Source organism: the organism of the source record quoted next, unplaced genomic scaffold (assembly GCF_019419815.1).
Source record: "Pyrus x bretschneideri cultivar Hongxiangsu unplaced genomic scaffold, Pyrus_bretschneideri_v1 Contig13, whole genome shotgun sequence".
NCBI lineage: Eukaryota > Viridiplantae > Streptophyta > Magnoliopsida > Rosales > Rosaceae > Pyrus > Pyrus x bretschneideri.
Genome location: NW_025999424.1, coordinates 8,213,417 through 8,235,955, shown reverse-complemented (window position 1 = coordinate 8,235,955; position 22,539 = coordinate 8,213,417). Strand labels below are relative to the sequence as shown.

The window sequence follows — 22,539 nt, the reverse complement described above, 5'->3', positions numbered from 1 at the left end:
AAATTCGTTCCTTTAATGGAGATACATCATATCATATTTATATTTCTATATATGTTCCGCTTCTTCCAATACAATAGGTAGTTTATTTTTGTTTTGCAGGTAGATTATATCTGCTTTGTAGGTATAAAGCATTTTTCTTCCTATACAATAGGTAGTTACTAGATTATATCGGTTTTGTTTTCTTCATAAATCGTAGGTAGTTACTAGATAATATTTTAGTTTAAGTATTTAAATATTCAAAATTTAAAAACTGAATAAATGATAAAAAAAAAATTTAAAGAAATTAAATATATTTATCTGAAGGGGCAAAATTGATATCAAAATATGTAATTAGATAACTGGACTCAGTCCCAAAAACTACCTATGTTTTTGGATCTAGATACAAAAACCCCTTTAAATATTTAGGTAACCCTAATTGGTGTTGTTTCTTAATCTTTACCTCAATAAACCCTAATTAAAAGAGTCGAAGCCACATTTAGGATTATGTGCCAGCACTGGAAGTACTTAGGACCATATGCATGTATGTGCTCCCCAAGCTAAGGTGTTAGCAGATACTTCCCCATGCATGTACCATATTGAAGAAAATAAATGCTAATAAATCTCAAGTTAACTTCAAGATGCGCCCTTCAAGGAATGGAGCTTTGATGTCTCATCCAGATAATATATGTCTTGATATCGTATTTAGTCCCACTATTGAACGACTGTCAATATTAATACCATCAATTATGTTTTGATATCAAATATATGTCTTGATATTTGACAACAAACTTGCCAACATGTCATCGATAATTTCTGATAATGTTAACATAGATAGTTTAGGGCTTGTTTAATAACTATTTTGTTTATATTTTTTATTTGCATCTTCAATGTGTTGAAAAAGTTAATTAGTTAGCAATTTAGTTTATTGAAGTGTAAGGGAATTTTCGTTTTCAAATCTTAGGGGATTTTTGTGACCCATAAGTATTTTTATTTCTTGTCTATTAAACTTTAGGGTAAGTTTTTTACAAATGAATATTTGTGACTTAAGTCTAACAAAATGTAGTTTATTTGGGTTATGTAACATTATTGGTAATGTTGTAGTGTTCTTTTTGTTGGAAAGTGCTATTCACGCACATGTTTTTACCTTTCACACATCCTTGTTAATTTTTTACCATTAATCTTTTTTAATTCATTTGATCTCATGACCAGAAATTGAGAGAGGTGTGAGAGGAGTAAAAATGGGTATATGGATATCACTACTCTTTTTGTTTTGTTTTGGTAAAGTTAGTAGCATTAAAGTTTTTCATTTAATTGCTAAGGGAAGAAGTATTAAGAAAGAATGAAAACAAAAATTAAAAAGTGAAAACAACTTTAAAATAGTTTTCGAGTTTCTTTAATATAAGAGGTATTGCACAACATATTAGTGTCGGACTAATCTCTCGATACCACATGAGTCGACATCATATTTTTATCCTCCGGGTCAAACGGTATGCCGCCAAAGCAAAGTCAGTGGCACCAAAGAATGCATCCCTAGAGTTTGAACTCGAGTTAGAGATTCTAACCTATAGTCACTTTTCACTATATCAACCCCTTGAGTTTTTTTCTATCCAATTTGTGTAATGTTAGGGAGACCAAATTTCTAAACCAAATTTTGTAAACCAAATAATGTGGATGTTGATGATTGAATTGTTACTTAAATCTCGATTAACGTGCTTATTTCTTATTGGTGACCTGTGATTTAGTTTACAAATTTGATTTAAAAATTTAGTCTTCCTAACATTTTCCTTTTTTTTTTTTTCAAATATTTCATCTATCATTAGCTAGCACAAATAGTAAAATCAAAAAATAAGAAACAAAATAATTATCAATTGAACACTTACACTATGTTTGGATGAAGAAATTTAAGATTACTAAGGAATTTTAAAATGAGAGAAATTGAAATGACGAGATTTTATTTTCTAGAATTTGTGAATTTTCTTGTTTGGTTAACCTAAAAGAACAATGAATTGAATACGAAATTTGTTATTTTAAACTCTCAATCATAAAAATTAAGAAATGGCGCTTATTTACATATAATTTAAACTCGGAAATTGGAGATTCCAAACTCTAAGTTTTTTTTTCCAAGCTGAAATTTTAAATTTCTATGTTTATGAATCCAAACAAGGGAATTGATACATGTCAATTTATAAATTCTGATTTTTACTTAAATTCTAAGTTTATTTCCCTTTGTCCAAACATAATGTTAAGTTGTGACAGTGATTAGAAGTAATGAAGTGAGTGATTGCACGTTGTGACAACGATTAGAAGTAATGAAGTGAGTGATTGCACGTGCAATCCTTGTGGTCCCAGAAAGATGAGAGAATCATTACTCGTGGGCAAAACTAATATGAAGGAAATTTTATGCAGGTCACACCCGTGCGTGTATGGTGGAAAATGGTCTTTATCCAAGGGTTGCCAGGGTGGGGTCGAACAACAAAAAGAGTTAAGGGGTGGGGGTTGGGGTTGGGGTTGGATTGAAATCAAAATAGGCAGAAGCTGGTACACTATACTTCTAAACAAAATAGTTTCGAATTATTTTCTGCTTTAAAAGGGAAAAGTTTAGGGATGCAACATGACCTTGAGTCTTCAGATTTGTTCTCTCTACTTTCAATTTGGTTATGACAATTACTAATCTTTTAGAATGTGTCAATTTGCTTTATAGTGCTACATTTTTTCATCAAATTAAGAGTTATTTTTGTTCATTCAAGTGGGGAGAACAAATAAAAAATATGACAGTTGTTTGGGACCAATTGGTACGCGTTAAATAATTAGAGAGTTAAGAATAAAATAAAAGTTGAACAAGCAAATCGAAAGAAAGTTGTAAGTTCATGAAGCATTTCTAATTTCAACTTTCTTAAATAAGTAATTTGTGGAAGGCTTCAGATACAAGCAGGAGGATTATAGGACACATCACCCCAAATGCCTATTTTCCTAACATGGACTGCTCATCCTCTGCCCTATGAACCATTGCTGGACTGGGCTCCTGAAATTTCATGTAATTAATCCCTAGACCGAAGTCAAAAATAAAATCAAATCTTGAGGTCGATATAAAAGTGACTAAAAAATGGAAAGCTCAAATATAAGAACGAATGTGATACATGAGTATATTATTGGCATGACCGTTGCACGTGATGTTACTAATTCATTCAATGAACAAGAATTTATCGTGATATATGATTAAACTCATTATTTATTTTTATTAGATTCTCTGAAGTTCAAACTCACTCACATACTATTAAAAATCATATATATAGGAAGCCATTAAGGGAGAGATCTCCATTTGTCAAAAAAAATGGGGACACCCTCTTGACCGTTAGATTCGGCTTTAATGAAATTCTGTTGTTGAGATTCTGTGGCCTGTGATTTAACCACAACCCTTCTTAGCAAAAACAGAAACTGAAAATTAACCACAACCCTGTTACACACCTTCTTCTTCCTCGTATCAATTCTCAATGAATTCGAAGCGAAATATCAATTTATGTCGACGATGAAGTCAAGTGACTTAGCCAGGGCCTGCATAATTAAATAGTAAAAACCTTAGATATAACAATATCAGATGAACAAAAGTTCGTATGCTAAGACAAATTTTGTAAACACGAAACTAAATTCCACGAAACATTTTGTCGTAAAGAGTTGTATCAGCTTTGTCAAATTTTACCGTCTTTTTTTCTTGGTTGGATGAGACAACGAAATTGTTTGCACCAAGCAGAGTTAGAGCTTCCTCTTTCTTTGATAAGCTTGTGCTGAAAACTGTCACGTTTAGTCCGAACGCCTTCCCAAATTTCACTGCCAAGTGTCCGAGACCACCAAGGCCAATCACACCAAGTGATTTTCCGGCCTGGTTCATTTTATGGCGGATCATTGGAGCATAAACAGTAATGCCGGCGCAAAGCAGAGGTGCTGCAGAAGCCAAGGGGTAGCCCTCTGGTATCTTGAAGCAGTACCTATAATAATTTCAAGAACAAAGTTAACATCCTCATTTGTGATAGATTCGTACTGTTTCCGGATTTCTTGAGCATTAAGACGTTGCAGTTATTGCAAATACGCAGGGTCGATGGTCACAAAATCTAAAACAATAAACTAAACATATCCTAATAGATGATGATACAGAAGTACAGGTTGACACATTACATTTGACATGGAGAATACTAACCTCTCATGAGCAACAATGTAACTGGAAAACCCTCCTTTTGTAATCGTGCCATCAGCATCAACATGGTTATAAGTGAAAATTGCTCCTTTTTCACAGGAAATCTCTTGGCCATCTCTACAATAGTCGCAATCTCTACAAGAATTAACAAAAGTTCCCACTCCAACATGATCACCAACTTTGAAGCCGTGAACATTTGGACCAACCTCTTGAACAATGCCAGCAATCTCATGTCTGTTGTACAATCAATCATAGACAACATAGGTCAGTTCAAGGAAATATACGTAATGACAATCATATATGTAACATAATAAATCATTCGACATACACAGGCACCATTGGATACATGGCGTTGCCATGCTTGTTCCTTGGAAAAACCACATCAGCATAACAAATTCCCGTGTCTCTTCCCAGGAGTTGAGAAATGTAAGATTCTTTACCCGCCTTTGGTAATTACCCGTATCATTTTCTTTTCTTTTTTTTCCCATATTTCGTATGTGTAAATTGAAAACAAAATTTATTTCATTTCCAGTTGCATATTTGAATTTACAAAATGACTTGCTTGAAACAAGTGCAGTGTTATCGTGAAGCCCCGCACAAGCTATGTAACATTGTATGATTAGTTCATGACACCATGATATCGGTGTACCCATTCACACAAAAGCCCAAATTTCAAATTCTAAATATGCAATTAATAGGGGCATTGATCATAAGAAAAACGTAGTTATTGTTTGCCATCCCATCTAGGGCTGGTTACGGCTAATTAAGGATCCTAGGGCAAAAACTAAGTTAGGCCCTTGGCAATACAAAATTTTCATAAACACTCAAATGTGACGCAATCATTGCCAATTACTACTACAGTCTAGCAGTATTTCTCTTCACTTGTAAGTGAAAGGTCTTAGTTTCGATTCTTGCCAAAAGGGAATTTGAACCACATTATTATGACTAGCCCCAGTGTGAAGATTAGCCCACTCCCCCACTCCCATAGCATATTATCGTTTGTTCAAAAAAAAAAAATGTGATGCAGCCATTATTTCAGTCTGTCCTTTTTTTGTCTCCCCTCTCACCTTCACACCTGAAGATGGTTATTTTCCAACCACCAGGTTGATGCACAATCATGCAATAGAAGAGAAAATTGAGGCTATTGTTATCTAATATGATTGGATCATTGATTACTCATATTTCTCAACGCATACCTGTTTTGGCCTTAAATATTAGGTTTGGGCAAAAGAGAGATGACTGGGTTAAAAGGTTGTGGTTCTCTGCCCAATACTGATTTCTCAAGTCAGGTGATGTTCAGCCATGGAAGGAATGATTCGATCGAGTTCTAATTAAATTGAAATTGCTAAGGATCATGGTAGATATTGGTAAGATTCGAATTATTACAAGAGTCAAGACTTGTGACTGATCAAATAACAAGTGAATTTAATCCATAAGACGGCTAGGTTCAGAATCCTAGTTCAAGTTGAAGTGGTCGAGACCATGTGCGGATTTGTTTTGTTTAGTGAAAGGATAATATCATAGATATCTAGAAAAGCACCGAAGAAATATAGTTCTATTAGGATTCTACTTCAGCTAGCTTGGTCACCATGAAATCCTACCTTATAAATGGAAGTGGTTCTTCAACTCAACACACAAACACCATGCGCAAAACCTCGCTCTATGCTAATACTTCTCGTACTCTGAGAAGTCACTAACTCACCTAACTGCTTCGTCAACTTCAGATTGGAGTAACAACACTATGTTGACAACTGACGACATCTTCAATTTGGATTAATAACACTGGAGCTATAGAATCAGGGGACTGAGAAATTCCTTCAGTTTAGATTAATAGCACTACTTTGAGTTTGGCTAGTTACTTATCCAAGTCTTTGCCATCGAGGAGCCATTGGTTTTCTTAGTGAAAGAGATCATCTCACTACCCTCTTGGTGATGAGGTGTTACCAGATTTCTCAGTGTTCAGCACATTTAAAGTTGAACCTTATTTGAACTTCGCAGTGACTAGCAACCTTGTATTTAGGTTCTAAAACCCAAGGCCAAGACATGTTCCTTCCTCACCCGTGATCGCTTGAATACAAAAGTTAGCAACGCATTCAACACCACCACCACATCTATTCTACTCACTCGATCGAACTCAGTCTCAAGTTGACACACCCGCATCCACTAAAAAAACGTAGTTAGCTCTTCATTATTCGGTCTACATGACAATTTGATAGTTTAAAGCCAATTGTCACGCTTTAAATAATTAGAGGGCTAAGGAAGAATTGAAAGTCAAACAAAAAGAAAATTGTATGAGGCATATTTATAATTTCAACTCTGGCGCTCAGTTACAAATAGGAGGATTACAAGACATATCAGCCCAAATGCCCGCTTTTCCTAACATGGATTGCTTATCCTCTACTTGAAGAACAATTGCTTAACTGGGCTTTTTAAATTTCCTCTAATTAATCCATGGACCGAAAGCAAAATGAAATCAAATCTCAAGGTAAATTTTAAAGTGATAAAAAAAATGGAAAACTCAATGTGATACATGAGTACATTGTTGGCGATACACGTAGTGGTGCCAATCTATTCAAGCTAAAAACAAGAATTTATTGTGATATATGGCTAAACTCATTTATTTATTTCATATAATTCTTTAAAGTTCTAACTCACTCACATCACATGTTACTTAAAATTGAGTACAAACACTTCCACGTATAACAAATATCAAAGTAGGGCAACATTCGCTTCTTAGCAACAAAAGAAAAAAAATAAAAAAATACAAAAACTGAAAAATTAACCGCAACCCTGTTGCATACCAACTTCTTCATCCTCATACCAAGTTCTCAATGAATTCAAAGAGAAATATCGATTCCTCATCATTTTAGGGAGTTTTCAACATCTATAACAAAACGGTACTTCACATCCCTCTTGATCAGCCTCTCAAGAGCTTCATTCACATACTGAATTGGAACTATTTCTATGTTTGGATAAATTTTGTGAGCAGCACAAAAGTCTAACATTTCCTGCGTCTGTTTTGTACCTCCCGTTACGCTACCAGAAATTGACTTCATACCTGATAAATAGTCAATATATTTTGTAAAACGATCTATAATTTTTGTCTTAAAAAAGAAAGTTGTGAGTATTAAAAGTGTTAACATACCAATAATCAAGCTCATGGGACTTAATTTAACTTCGGTTGGTGCCCCAACCAAGACTAGAACACCAGCAGTCTTCAGCAGAGACATATACAAATCAAATGGATGATCACCAGATGCTGTATCGATGATGAAGTCAAGCGACTTAGCCAGGGCCTGCATAAACAGTAAAAATCGTCGATATAACAAAATCAGATGAATAAAAATTCGTATGCTAAGTGTCGCGAAAGACTGGAATGGGAAACAAAACGGAATGCACACACAAAACTAAATTGCACGAATCAATTTGCCGTAAACAATTATATCAACTTGTGAAATTTTACCGTCATTTCCTCTTGGTTGGATGAGACAACGAAATTGTCTGCACCAAGCAGACTTAGAGCTTCCTCCTTCTTTGATAAGCTTGTGCTGAAAACTGTCACGTTTAGTCCAAAAGCCTTCCCAAATTTCACTGCCAAGTGTCCGAGACCACCAAGGCCAATCACACCTAGTGATTTACCGTCCTGGTTCATTTTATGGCGGATCATTGGAGAGTAAACAGTAATGCCGGCACAAAGCAGAGGTGCTGCAGAAGCCAAGGGGTAGCCCTCTGGTATCTTGAAGCAGTACCTATAATAATTTCAAGAACAAAGTTAACGTCCTCATCTATGACAGATTCGTACTATTTCCGAATTTCTTAAGCATTAAGCCATTAATTATGTAGACACTATAAATCTAGGCACTCGCATTGCAGTTATTGCAAATACGCAGGGTCGACACTCGACAGTCACAAAATCTAAAACCATAAATTTAACATATCATACTGTTTCCGGATAGATTCGTACTGTTTCCGGATTTCTTGAGCATTAAGACACTGTAAGTCTAGGCACTCGCATTGCAGTTATTGCAAATACGCAGGGTCGATGGTCACAAAATCTAAAACCATAAACTAAACATATCCTAATAGATGATGATACAGAAGTACAGGTTGACACATTACATTTGACATGGAGAATACTAACCTTTCATGAGCAACAATGTAACTGGAAAACCCTCCTTTTGTAATCGTGCCATCAGCATCAACATGGTTATAAGTGTAAATTGCTCCCTTTTCACAGGAAATCTCTTGGCCATCTCTACAATAGTCGCAATCTCTACAAGAATTAACAAAAGTTCCCACTCCAACATGATCACCAACTTTGAAGCCGTGAACATTTGGACCAACCTCTTGAACAATGCCAGCAATCTCATGTCTGTTGTACAATCAATCATAGACAACATAGGTCAGTTCAAGGAAATATACGTAATGACAATCATATATGTAACATAATAAATCATTCGACATACCCAGGCACCATTGGATACATGGCGTTGCCAGCCTTGTTCCTTGGAAAACCCACATCAGCATAACAAATTCCGCAGTGCGTAATTCTTATCGAAACATCATCGTTTTGAAGATTCCTGAATACATTAACTCAACCTTCGTTTAATTAAAACTATCAATATTACATATATAGCATGTAAATTCAATATAGTAGTCATTTAGCGTACTTTAGATAATTGTATCCGGATTTCAATTCGTGATCTAGCTGCATCGAACTTTATTAGGCCTAAGGATGAGAGATTTATTTCTTAATTATTTTCCATCAATATTTTATATTAGTTCAAAGACTGCATTGCCACTAACTTTGGGGAAGATATCACACCAATGTTTTATATTAGTTCAAAGACTGCATTGCTATCAGTATAACAAATTAAGGGCGTTGTGTTTATAAAAACGAATGGCACTATACTTCTTTCTACTTCTAGCAGATCACTTCAAAGGAGTGAATACCACTAAAGTTTTGGTATCAACCAGGTGAAATCAAGCAAAGAAAAAAAAAAAAAAATATATATATATATATATATGTAGATACACACTCCTACTAGTTGTTGACGTAATGGTAGTTGTCTCTAGTTAATACAAGAACAATATGTATTTTATGTGAGTTGTATGCCTAATTATGGCTAGTCTTGCAAGTTACGCTTATCTAGCCATCCAATAACGTACATATATAACTCAGTTCGCAGCCAAAATATATATATATATATATAGATACACACTCCTACTAGTCATTGACGTAATGGTAGTTGTCTTTAATTAATACAAGAACAATATGTATTTTATGTGAGTTGTATGCCTAATTATGGCTAGTCTTGCAAGTTATGCTTATCTAGCCATCCAATAACGTACATATATAACTCAGTTCACAGCCACTTAGTATTACAGTCTGATGGTATTTCTCTTCACTAGGAAGTGAGAGATCTTAAGTTTGAATCTCGTAGATAATGAATTCAATACCAACTTAAGCTACCCACTTTGTGGCTTAGGCCAAACTTTTCCTCTTTTTAGTGTAAAAATATCGACGTACTCCACAAAAAAAAAAAAAAAAAAAAAAAAAAAAAATCCTGTTCACATTTTTCGGTTTCTGTTTTGTTAAAACTGAAACAAATTTAGTTACCTTCGGGTAAACTTGTACGGCGAGAGAACTCCAGATTCATCAGTTGCAGCCCATCCCAAGCAGTTTTCATTCACACTACTCGTCTGTGAGCTCATGCTTAATAATTGGGACCCTTAATAATTTGTTGTAAATATGCAGAGGGCTCCCCAGAAATTGGGAAGAAATTAAAGAGATTGTTGAGAAAAAAGTCGTTTTGCTCTAGGTTTTTGGGTTTTTTATCTTGGTGAACAGTTTAAGTTTTTGGGTTTTGGTTGTCATAGGAGACGCTATTTCACTATTTATAGACTTACATGCAGGTTTTTGGGTGACGCAAGAGCATGCGTGATCACCTCCGTTAACGTACGTAGTGACGACTTCTGTACTTGGGTACCTTTCAACATGTTCACTTGGGGACGGGGATTCTCTCTTTTTCTAATCTATCTTATCTTTCCTATCTTCCTACATGATATCTTATATTGATATTTTATATTGAGATTTTATAAAAACAATAAGACAAAAAGTAAAGTATGAGAGAAAGAAAGGGAAGGAAATGAAAATAGGAGGAGAGACAATCTTACTTCTTTATGCCAAAATTTGTACTAATTGAATATGTCGTGATTATCCTGAACGAGATATTTTTTAGTATGACCAGTATACGGGGTGGTACACCATGTGTTACTATAAAAAAGTTAATAACTTAAAAAATAAAATTTTTCATCATTTAGATAAAAACACGTAGTATATCATCCATATTCTCGTCACAATGAAAAATTTCTCAACCTGAACACATCATTATCCATAGATGATCCTAGAAGGAAGGAAGTAGATACCATTATTAATGGAAAGAGATCCTCTCCAAATCTTTTCCACCAAGGCCATCAGATCAAGTGATCCGAACATTTGAAATTTTATCTAACGGATCACCTATTTTGATCCCTTAAAAGCTATAATAATTTTTTACTGTTGGATAAAATTTCAAAGGTTCAGATCACTTGATCCTGTAGTCTTAATGGAAGAAATCCGGTAAGGATTTCTTTCCATTATTAATTTTTAATTTCCTCTTATTTCCAACTTGTTTGACCTTTTCAACTTTTTTTTTTTAATAAACAACAAAGTCAAATTATATATACTAAAGCGCAATGAGAAAAACACTGTTCCTAAGCAAAGTTCAACAGGTTCACTTGCGGACAAGGATTCTCTCATTTTCTAATCTATCTTATCTTTCCTATCTTCCTACATGATATCTTATATTGATATTTTATATTGATATTTTATAGAAACAATAAGACAAAAAGCAAAGTATGAGAGGCAGAAAGGGAAGGAAATGAAAATAAGAGGAAAGAAAATCTTACTTCTTCATGCCATTTGTACTAATTCAATATGTCGTGATTGACCTGAACGGAAGATTTTTCAATATGATCGGTATACGGGGTGGTACACCATGTGTTACTATAAAAAAGTTAACAACTTAAAAAATAAAATTTCTCATCATTTACATAAAAACACGTAGTGTACCATTCATATTCTCATCACAATGAAAAATTTCTCAACCTGAACACATCACTATCCATAGATGACCCCATATGGAAGGAAGTAGATATCATTATTAATGGAAAAAGATCATCTCCAGATGTTTTCCACTAAGGCCATCAAATTAAGTAATCCGAACCTTTGAAATTTTATCTAACGGCTCACCTATTTTGATTCCTTAAAAGCTATAATAATTTTTTACCGTTGGATAAAATTTTAAAGATCTAGATCACTTAATCTGGTAATCTTAATGGAAGAGATCCGAAAAGGATCTGTTTCCTCTTATTTCCAATTTGTATGACCTTTTCAACTTTTTTTTTTTTAATAAACAACAAAGTCAAATTCATTCTAACATGCGATAATGGAAAGATGGGAATAAATTTATTAAATAGAATAAAAGTATAAACAAAGAGTGGAAGGGCAAGTACCTTACCCCTGAAAGAAAGCAAAACGTCAAGCACCAAAACTAGCAAAACCTAAAATTAGGCTTGTTGGAACTTAGTTATGTGTCAAATCAACACATAACTAAAAAAGTTTGATAGAATTATGACGTGATCATATTGATTTGCGACTTTAATCGATCTTCAATTTCAATGACCATTTGTGTTAACAACCCTTTTATTTATTTTTCTCATGTTTTGTTTGTGTAATTGTAAACAAAATTTATATCAACCAGTTGCATACTTGAATCTACAAAATGACTTGCATGAAACAAGTGCATAGTTGTGTTCTGCACAAGCTATATGACATTGTTATTGGAGATCTGTCCTAAAAGTCAATCTTGAAAATAAGCCTTTCAGGATAATGACACGTCCTGACCGAAATCAAGGCGTGAGGGTGACGTAGCCATGTGAACAGTGTGGAAGCAAAAGATAACAATTAAAGTACGAATAATTAAAGTAATACACTAGTGTGAGACTAAGTGTGACAAACATAATCAGAGCACAGAAAACCTAAGTGCAGTCCAGAAGAACAAATACTAAATACACAACACCCAAAGGTGATCCTACATTTGTGATGTTCTCTCAGAACCACCGTCAAGTCCTCGTGAACCACCAAAGCTGCTTCTAACTAGAACCTGGAAGGACGCAAAACAGAAAGTGTGAGTAGGCAAAAACAAAGTTTTTCAAAATCATATCATTATCAAAAGTTATAACCCCTCGATGTAAAACCTGTATAGTTTCCTAGAAAATAGAATATACACATATATCGAAAACATGTTCAGAAATATGCCATGTTGATTGCCTCCACATAAAATGTAAGTAGCCCAGGTAATGTCAATCAATGCAAGTAACATGTCAGCCGGAGTTACCTAATGTGACCTGTACGGCTGAATCTAGAGCTCAAATCCCCAACTCACTAACTATACCTGCACACGAGTCGGAACCACCTAAAGTGGTCTGTATGACAGGACTGGGTGTAAATAAATACGCTCAAGTGCTATGATCACGTGAAGACTGGGCGAATAATTGCGGGTCACCAACAAGTCGGAACCACCTATAGTAGTCTGTACGATAGGACTGTGCACCTAACTTGGATCCAAGATGAGCGTGTGGTGCAGGAGGTGAACATCATGTGAAGGATTGTGCCCTACTCTGGACGAGAGCATTAACACCGGGGGTGCAGGTTATGAGCTCTCAATGCATCTCATATATCCACTAATTCACAATCATAAACCATAAACTTACCTAGCACTTACTTGTGCGTCCGCAGCACTAATAAAACATATATGCAACTACTAATGCATAAATAAATAGGCAAATGCTATGCATGGCATTTAAAACATATATACATTCCATTTCATTTTCTAGGAAAAACCACAAGTATATAGGTATTTACGGAAAACCAAAAGCCCACTCACTGGTATGTGGAAGGGTCGTAGCCCCCAAGACTCGAGTGACTGCGCTCCTCCTCAGGATAGGTCTTACCTATATGCGAAACAACTATAAAATCGTCAATTTAAAGCACATAACCAAAACTAGGTAATAACTTCTCATACAATGCTCAAATGGGATGTTTGGATACACCAACATGATCTACTCAACCTCATGAACATCCCCATATTTTTAAAATAATTTTTCGAGGCACCACACGCCACGAGGGCACGGCCCTATGCGCCCCCACACGCGGCCAAAACTAACGGATTCCCTAACCGCCGTTAGGCAATATTCCGTGAAAACTAACAGATTCCATTAAAACTAACCTGGTGCCGTTAAGAATATTCTGTTAACTTAACAAAATATTCCCTTATCTTCTCCGGCACCCTTCTGGTACTATCGCCGTCGCCGAAAAACTGGAAAATTTTCAAATCTTTATATTTTACTTGTTTTTCAACCAAATTTCAAGAAACCAGTACCAAATTGAAGCTCTTAACTTGTAGAACATTTCCTTACCTGTTTAAAGCCCCAAAGATCACGAGATGTCGTCGGAGAAATTCAAGAAAAATCGGCCAAACTTGCAACTCACGATCCCGACATCCAATTCCACCAAACGAACCACCCTGAGCTTCCTAAGAACCTCACTAAGCTTCCTAAAAGCTTCAAATTCCCTGAAAGTCAATAGTTCACGTGTGCATAAACAGTGATCAAATCGGAGATTCCTGGTTCGACGTGAAATCGAAGGATTCCTTACCTGAAATTGGTATGGTTGAACTCGTATGATCCTCATGAACACAAAGGCACCATTTTCCACCTTGATCCGTCACGTTTGCAAAGGTTTTAAGTCTCGTCCATATAAGTGAGAATGAGAGAAAGAGAGAGAGAGAGTTCGAGACAGAGAGAGATACATGGGGGAAGGAGATGATGTGGATGTGGGTGAGTGTGTGGTCCAGATGCAACCAACAAAACCACAAAACAATCACCCCAAAATGACAAATAACTACCAAGGGCAAAATAGTCATTTCACACCTACAGTACAAATAATTCGGAACGGGCTGTCACAATAATGTTTCAATGTTTAATTATGTCTAATATAACAAATTGGGTAAAGTCATTTATTAGGACTATCTCAATTAAACGATATACATACATGAATATATGAAAAATGAAATAATGGAAGAAATAATCTAAAAGAAGTTAGACTACATATACCTTCTTCATTGGCGGTCGCAATTCATGGCCTGCCCTTGGGCCGTCCCTGATCCCATTCTAATTAAATGGTAGAGGGTTTCATTTTCCAACAGCCTTATAGCCATGAAACTTTTTCCAAGCATTTTCCATTCTCAAAGCCCTCTTTTCACTGTTTGTTCACTGAGAAAAGAAGTTTTGTTGAGTCCATAAACACCCAAGATTCTTATTTTCATCTTTAAAAGTCAAAAATTTTATCATATATGATGTCATGTACCAAATTTTGAAAATTTATTCACTAACTTACTATAAAAAAATATAAAACTTATTAAGTACTGATTTGGGACTGCTTAACTTTTTTTGTAAGTAGGGGTAAAAAAAAGTTAACTCCAATTTGTGTTTGGTAACTCGAGCAAACTTTGTGTGTGTGTGTGTGTGTGTGTGTTTTTTTTTTTTTTTTTTAAATCATGACAATTCAAAGCAAAAATCGAAAGCAGTAAAAAAATAGCTTTTGCACAAACACCGCCGAACAGTAGCCGTTAATGAGTTTTCAATATGACTATCCTGTCCTCCCTCTTCATCGTTCCTTTTTGCGCATCAAACATTTTTTCCATCTCTTAGTTTGATCTCTCCCTCTCTTGTCTTCCTCACATAAGTTTTGGATTCAACTTAACTATTAGTTCTAAAACAACAAAAACAACTACATTTCGAGTCGAATCGTACAAAGCATGAGCAACATATATATTACATTTACATAACAACATAAGAGACCTTTTTTTTCCAGTCAATCAAGTTGTGTGCTATACAATGCTTGTTAGTTGATACTTATTAAATTTAGCGTGATCATTTTGCAATTTGCCAGCATCCTTAAACAGACTCACAAGCAATTTTTCAGTTTACCATAAACACAGTCACGTGACATTACCATTTGACTTAAATTAGAACATATTTGTGGATGTAAATTTTTGTCATCTATTCCTTTGACAAAAATGCACCTGCAAAATAATAACACATGTGATTAAGGCCAAAAGCCTCACGCACCCATGATGAATTTTGGGGGGGGGTGGTTTGGCCAAAGAATCTCCGATGCCAAAGTTAGAATTATGAAAAGAATGTGTTTAGGAGTTTTCGGGTAGTAAATGACTTAGCATTTTAGTGGGATAAGAGGGGTATTATTAGGAGAATGGTTAACATAGCAATTACTCCTAATTTAAACAAGAAGTATTGGGAGTTACCTTTTGAATAAAATCAATACAGGATTGATGAGGAGTGGTGAAAGGAATATGAAATAAATTCCATATTGATCACCTTTTACTTTTCCTTGATTGATCTGTTATTAGCCATTGCATGCGCGTGGGAATTCTGGTGTTCCAAAGGTAATCTCGTCATTCTTGTCCAAAAATTCCACATGTCACTTCCACGATTTTTGGGATTATTTTTGGCTCTACAAATGCCCCCACACATGCTGGGTTGCTAGCAGGAAAGGGCAGTAAATGTAGAGATCCCCAACTTTGATGCATATACTTGGACTTGGAATTAGATGTTTCTAGGAAAGGGAAATAAATCGTCACTAAAGCCTATTTAAGCCTACCTCAAGTAGGGGATTAAATCAACTTTAGAGGGCAATCATTTATCACTACAAGAAAGAGAGAAAGCAAGAGGATATTTGTTCCCCCTCCCCTAATATTTTTCTTCGCTTGCCCATGCAAAGAATCGTCTTCCGTTGATTTCTTTGTCTTCTCTGTGTCACACCAAGGTAATAAAAACTTAATTTTCTTTGTCTTCTTCTTGGGTGGTGCTGTCGCGGGGAAACCTTTAGGGTGGTGTTGTCGCGGGGTAACCTTTGGGATGGTGCGGCATGTTGGCTAGCAAGGGCAAAGAGTCAACTCGGCGTGGGCCAAGGAGGTGGTATGGCAAGGGCCACAAATTGGCTAGAGCCAAGGGATGGCTCAGCATGGGTCGAGGAAGTAGCGTGGCACGAGCCACGGTTTAGGCTGCTCAGCTTGGTTGAAGTGTCTCGCAAAACTTTTAGCCATAAAACCGTCTATTGGGCACGTTGCTTCAAAAAAGGCTGATAAACCCACAAAGTCACTATGGTCGTGAGTTTTGGCTTCTTGGGGCGTCGAGATGTTGAGTTCGTTGTCGGCTGCTACCCCCCTGACCATTTGTTGCTTAGCTAGTATTCGAGTATTTGATCATTTGAGCTGTGTCGCCTACATCACAACATGATAAAGATCTGTGGAATATGAAAATCGTTAACTAATCACATCAAAATGAGTAGTTGTGTGGAAATTCATGGGCAGTTTGCCCATTTCCGGTGAAAAGTAGACCTAGGTGGGTGTCGGAGAATTGGTTTATCCTTTTGCATCGGAGAGCTTACCCAGATGGGTGTTAGGGAATTGGTTTACCCTCTCGCACTGGAGAGCTTACCCAGATGGGTATCGAGGAACTGGTTTATCCTCTAGCACTGGAGAGCAGACTCAGTTGGGTGTCAGGGAATTAGTTTATCCTCTCGTTCTGGAGAGCAGACCCAGATGGTCGTTGGAGAATTAGTTTACCCTCTCGCACTGGAGAGCAATTAGTTTACCCTTTTGCACTGAAAAGTTTACCTAGATGGATGTCTGAGAATTAGTTTACCCTCTCGTGCTTAAGAGCAATTAGTTAACCCTTTTGCACTAGAGAGCTTACCTAGATAGGTGTCGGGGGACTGGCTTACCCTCTTGCACTGGAGAGCTTACCCAGATGGGTGTCGAGGAATTAGTTTAGCCTTTCACACTGGGAGCAATTAGTTTACCCTTTCGCACTAAAGAGCTTACCCATATGGGTGTCGAGGGATTGGTTTACCCTTTCGCACTAAAGAACAATTAGTTTACCCTCTTGCACTGAAAAGCTTACCCAGATGGGTGTCGGGGAATTAGTTTACCCTCTCGCATTTGAGAGCAATTAGTTTACCCAATTGCACTGTAGAGCATATAATTTGTTGTGAGCACAGCTGAGGAAAACTGGACCGCTAGACAACTGAATAATCCTTAACCTGTGAGGTCTTGTTCGGCGATCTATTTTCTGCCTAAATTATGTTTTTCACATTATCATTATTGTGTTTATAGATAATATATCAATAAGAATATACTACAAACATTACCAATTACACTTCATGTTGTTTATGGCCCATATGCTCATGTATAAGTAGTCAACGATCGTTACATCCAATAGCACCTTGTTTTGACTCTATTTGATGAGGTCCCTAGTTCAAATTAATTCGTTGACAAAAGTTGTTGAATGGAAAATAATTCATCTATAAAATTAAATGGAAACTGGCCAAAGTAACAAATAGACTAATTTCATGTCCTTGTAGTCTTGAATTATGCACCTCACCCTTATAAGAGAGATGCAATCAACAATGTAGTGATGACAACATCATATTAATGAAAATTGGATGGTCCATTGTAGAAAAGTCCTATTAGATTGACTCATGAGTTTAATATGTATCATACCTCCCATCTCCAAGGATCAAACTCAAGAGCACTTGCATGAAGAGAAGGGTCTAAATGAGATCCACTTAAAACCGGTAAAACTTTCCAGCCAGATGGAATTAAATAATTTGCAGAAAGTTGCACAAAAAAACCACTTATTTTTTGTTTAATTAATTAACAGATCGATCGTCACACACTGCAAGTATAAAGTATAAAATGTTTGCATGCTCGATTGTGTGTCATCACATTTTTTTAGTACTAGTACCTCTAAATTTCACATCTTTGAGAGCTTTTCGGTGCACAAATTTTACAACGTTTCCACATCTGAGAGCTTCGTTAATGACCTGCAAATGACATACATGTAAATGCTTGCATTCTTCAATTGGGGGTGGGCTCATTCTCCCACTTACTTATAACATATTTTTACTATAAAAGTTTTCTAACCAGGACTGTTCACTCTTCTAATCGTCATTTGAAAATCATCTCTACAAAAATTATTTTAATTGGATATCGTTTTGTCATTTAAATGTATGAAATAAATCAACGGTTTCTTCATGAATATGCTACTTGGTACCTACACCGTTAATTTATTTGATACATTTAGATGAGTGAACGATATCCAATTCGCATGATTTTTTTATAGAGATGATCTTCAAATGAAGGTCAAGAGATTTAACATGCCAATTATGAAATTTCAACTATAAAGATACGTTATTTGTAAGTGGGGAATGAGATCATCCCCTGTGAGAGGGATGCAAGTATTATAAAAAAAAATGTGCAAATTAAATCTCTGACAAAGAATAAAGCTTGAACAATTATATAATAAAATACTAAAAAAATTAATGAGATTTTTTGTCCTACATTTTGGGTGAATTCGATTTTTTTTATAGTCTTCCCAGGTCAGATACTCATCTTTCTGCTTCACTCTTCTAATGTTCTGATCCTCTACCTGTATATCAAAAAATAAAATATTAAAAAATTAATATCATTTTGTCTAAGCCAAAAACGAGAAATTAATTATAAATAATTGATATATTAAAGAAAGTTAATCAAATGTAACTTATTAATTAAGCTTTGTATGAAAGAGGAGATAAGTGTTTTTGGGTAATTAATTACCTTTAATCGTTGTAAAGCAGATGGTGATTGGGCTAGAAAATAAACTACCATGGCCATCAAGAGAGAGGTGGTTTCATAGCCACCCAATGGAGAATCCAAGACAAAACTCGCTTTCTCATCTTCAGATATGGTATCAACTTCCAGAAGTACCTCAAGGAAATCACTTCTTTTAGTACAATAATTAGTGCTCCCATCTGCATTTCTTCTTCTTTCCTCTATGATTACTTTCACAGTTGAAGATATCCTCTTTCTAGCCTGTAAAGAGAAATAATAATTCTCACACTACATGCCTAGCTGCTTTTTTGTAATAAACAAGAAGAGAGCCCATACACGTAGCTGGTTTTGTATTAAAAAGATATAGAGACTTTTATTTTGGAGGAAAATGTTCTCTTGTTAGACTATTTAACAATATATATAAACATACTTACAATCATTAATTATGTTGATTTTTATTTAAATTTATGATTCTGATTCACAGTTTGGCAAAATAAACATTGTTTTGCAAAACAAGTTCGCATAAAACATTATTCGTATATTAGGTACCTTAACAGCTCTAGCATATGGAGTTCCAGGAATATAGAGAGGAAGAGAAATGAGCCCTCTCATGAAAGTCAGGAAATCTTCAAGAATTTGTGTAGTCTGTGGCTCATCTGGGGTTAAACCTAGCACTTGCTTCACTATTACATTAAATGTGAACTGCATGCATGTGGAACCAAAAATAATTAATATTTGTGTAATTAAACCATATGATCAACATAAAAGAAAGAGAGAAAAATATATACCAATCCATGATAATATATAACTCAAAAATACCTTTCTGGCTTCCTCACAGAAGATGACTTGTGATTTATCTTTCCAAGAGTGAAGTATGCCAATGGCTGTGGCTTCAATGTCACTAAGAAACTCAGGCTTGGTCTTGGTGATGGTGACCAAGGAGACAGCCACATTTCTGAGCCTTTTGTGAGTGTCACCCACAGCCACAAGCATGGAGGATTTTCCAAGGATGCCAAGGATAGGCTTTGGATAGCTGCATTCAAATAACTTACCTTCATTCTGAAGTATGAAGTAGTTCAGCTCTTGATCACATGACACAATTGTGGGAGACAAGAACAAATGGGATTTGAACACTTTCCCATACCTGAATTAAAACATAACTAACCATATTTAACTCTAACCCTTTAATTAGTTATGTATAAACTAAACAAATAATTTTTAAACATATATGAATTAAGCAATATTGATGTTCGATTACCTAGAACAATGGTGTTTAAGGAAGGCACCAAGAGAATTAGAAGGATGAGGCTTCAAGAAGCTAAGAGTTTCTCCCAACAGAGGCCACCCAAAAGAGCCCCTAGGTGGAGCAGTACCATTAAGCCTTAACAACGTTAAGGGCAAGAAGTGGTTTAGAATTAGACCCAAAAGAAAGCCAAAAAAGCCAATTAGAAGAACAAGCCAAAAAGTGCTTCCTGCCATGGACAAAGTTGTAAGCTCGAGTGACGGGGGTTTGATTCTTGTTCAGTATATAGTGAACTAAGTTGGTGATGGGTGTCCAACTCTACACTAAGCGGATAATATATAGAGAGAGTAAAGAGAGAGGGTACATATGTTAGACGTCTATATACCATAGATTATTACTGTCGGTTGAATCAACTTTGTCAGTGAGGTAAGCTGGTCTAGGATCTAGACCCACAGTCTAGGGATACAGAGGAGAGGAGAGAAGAGGGAGAGATTGTAATCCCATCAACTTTGTTACAACAACGATTATTGTATTAATAAGGTAAAAAAGAATTAGAGCATTTCGCAATTTATATTCTTATATTCGCGTTTTAAAAAGGTCGTCGCTTTTGGTTTTCATCTCCAATTCAAAATCTTATATTTAGTTATATGTTTTTAATGCATTATTATCTGACGAGTATATATAGTTATGTGAATATATATACATATATATATATATGTTTGATACAATGGTCATTTTATTATCGAGATAGTGATTATAAAAAATACATATAATATTTATAAGGCGGTATCCAATTTTAGACCTATTCTTATATTTTGAGTTCTAAATTTCAGTTTTAACCATTTGGGTATGCACATTTGAAATGGTTGGAATCAAAATTCAATCTTATTTCGCTAGAAATTCAAATATGAGTCCTAACTTTTAAGTATTCCGTGCATTGGAGATGTTTTACTTTATATTTGGAGTTCTAAATCTCTAATACATTAGAGATGCTTTTATGATTATGGGTTCAAGCATATGTTAAGGAAAGTAATTTCAGCACATAATTTATTTTCTTTTTACACATATTTGTTTATTATTGATTTTTAAATTAAATAAACAAAAAAGTTAAGGGACATAAATAAATATGTGCAAAAAGAAGAAATTGAGTGCATATATCATTTTCTTATGTTAGAGGTCTAGTTCGATTTTCCATGGATTTGAAATCTGACAAAACGTTGCACATTTGTTCTTCAAAAAAAAAACAAAAAATGTTGCACACTTTAATACATAAAAGAGAATGCCAACTAGAGACTCAAAAGTATAATACTTTTTGTCACTTCACAATTTAACATTAATTTTTGTGTCCATCTTATAAATATTTTGATAAAAAAATATGAAATTACAGAGAGTCGAGAATCCAATTTTTAAAAGAACCTTCTTAACAATTCTCTACATAAAATTAAAAAGTTTACTTAATTGCCAAATCAACGTTCCCGACATACATGCTTACGCATGCTCTCTGTTACATTTTTTTTTCATTGTTACATACAAACACCAGTCACACCACCCAAATTTCTGTCACACAAAAGCTTTGAGTCTTTGTTTGCGACGTAAAATTTTTCATAGTGTTAGGTATTTAAGCAGGTACTTCACGTATCATAAAATAAATGAAGGAACAAAACAATCTATTATTTTTTTCACATGTATTATAACATGTGAAATACCGTTTAAACACTCAATGCTTAAATCTATGATTTTCTCCACAAGTATTATAGCATGTAAAAGGTGCTTAAATCTCTCGTCTGCGACATACCTACCCACCTGCTGGGCAGGAGAGAAGGAGCTTCGCATATTTAATAGGGCGACAATTAGGCTTATACCTAAGCACATAAAGAAAGCTATATTGATCAATGTCATTGCATGATAACACAAGTTACAGTATCTTTCAAGGATCAAGGTCGGCTAATCCACGTTTCTACTTTGACTTATCATATTGTATCAAGGATCAAGGTCGACTAAAATTCAAAGCCCCCGTAGATTATTTGTGAAGTTTGTTAGCTACACTGATTAAGAGCATATGCTTATTTTATATATTTAGTACTTATAAAAATGCCTAATTACAAACACATGGATGTAAAAAGACAAATAGATCTTCATAGAACGTCAGTTTAGCATTCCAAACAAAAGCACTGGGGAGGAGAAGAGCTAATCATCATATATATATATATATATATATATATATATATATACTCTTGCAAAAACGAAGAATTAAATTGAAACTTGAAATCTGATACCAGTATTTTTAGGGCACTGCTATTTTCACTCCCAAAAAGCTTCTTGCCCTTCTCTGAAAAGTGTTAAAAAATATA

General features: G+C 35.1%; 3 protein-coding genes across 3 annotated transcripts; all 3 read right to left on the bottom strand.

Moving 5' to 3' along the window:
- Positions 1–3,489: 3,489 nt before the first annotated feature.
- Positions 3,490–5,929, bottom strand: LOC103951815 (probable cinnamyl alcohol dehydrogenase 1). Its single transcript, XM_048578744.1, has 4 exons — positions 5,871–5,929; positions 4,172–4,402; positions 3,677–3,962; positions 3,490–3,531 (listed from the first exon to the last, which is right to left on the bottom strand). Exons 1-4 carry the CDS (start codon positions 5,927–5,929, stop codon positions 3,490–3,492), a joined length of 618 nt encoding a protein of 205 aa, XP_048434701.1.
- Positions 5,930–6,770: 841 nt separating this feature from the next.
- LOC103951786 (probable cinnamyl alcohol dehydrogenase 1) lies at positions 6,771–10,031 on the bottom strand. Its single transcript, XM_048579285.1, has 6 exons — positions 9,789–10,031; positions 8,635–8,748; positions 8,310–8,540; positions 7,632–7,917; positions 7,314–7,464; positions 6,771–7,226 (listed from the first exon to the last, which is right to left on the bottom strand). The coding sequence occupies exons 1-6, from the start codon at positions 9,881–9,883 to the stop codon at positions 7,030–7,032; spliced, it is 1,074 nt and encodes a 357-aa protein (XP_048435242.1). The 5' UTR covers positions 9,884–10,031; the 3' UTR covers positions 6,771–7,029.
- A 9,101-nt stretch (positions 10,032–19,132) lies between these two features.
- LOC103951817 (cytochrome P450 724B1-like) lies at positions 19,133–20,610 on the bottom strand. Its single transcript, XM_048578743.1, has 4 exons — positions 20,204–20,610; positions 19,765–20,089; positions 19,495–19,647; positions 19,133–19,201 (listed from the first exon to the last, which is right to left on the bottom strand). Exons 1-4 carry the CDS (start codon positions 20,422–20,424, stop codon positions 19,133–19,135), a joined length of 768 nt encoding a protein of 255 aa, XP_048434700.1. The 5' UTR covers positions 20,425–20,610.
- Positions 20,611–22,539: the final 1,929 nt, after the last annotated feature.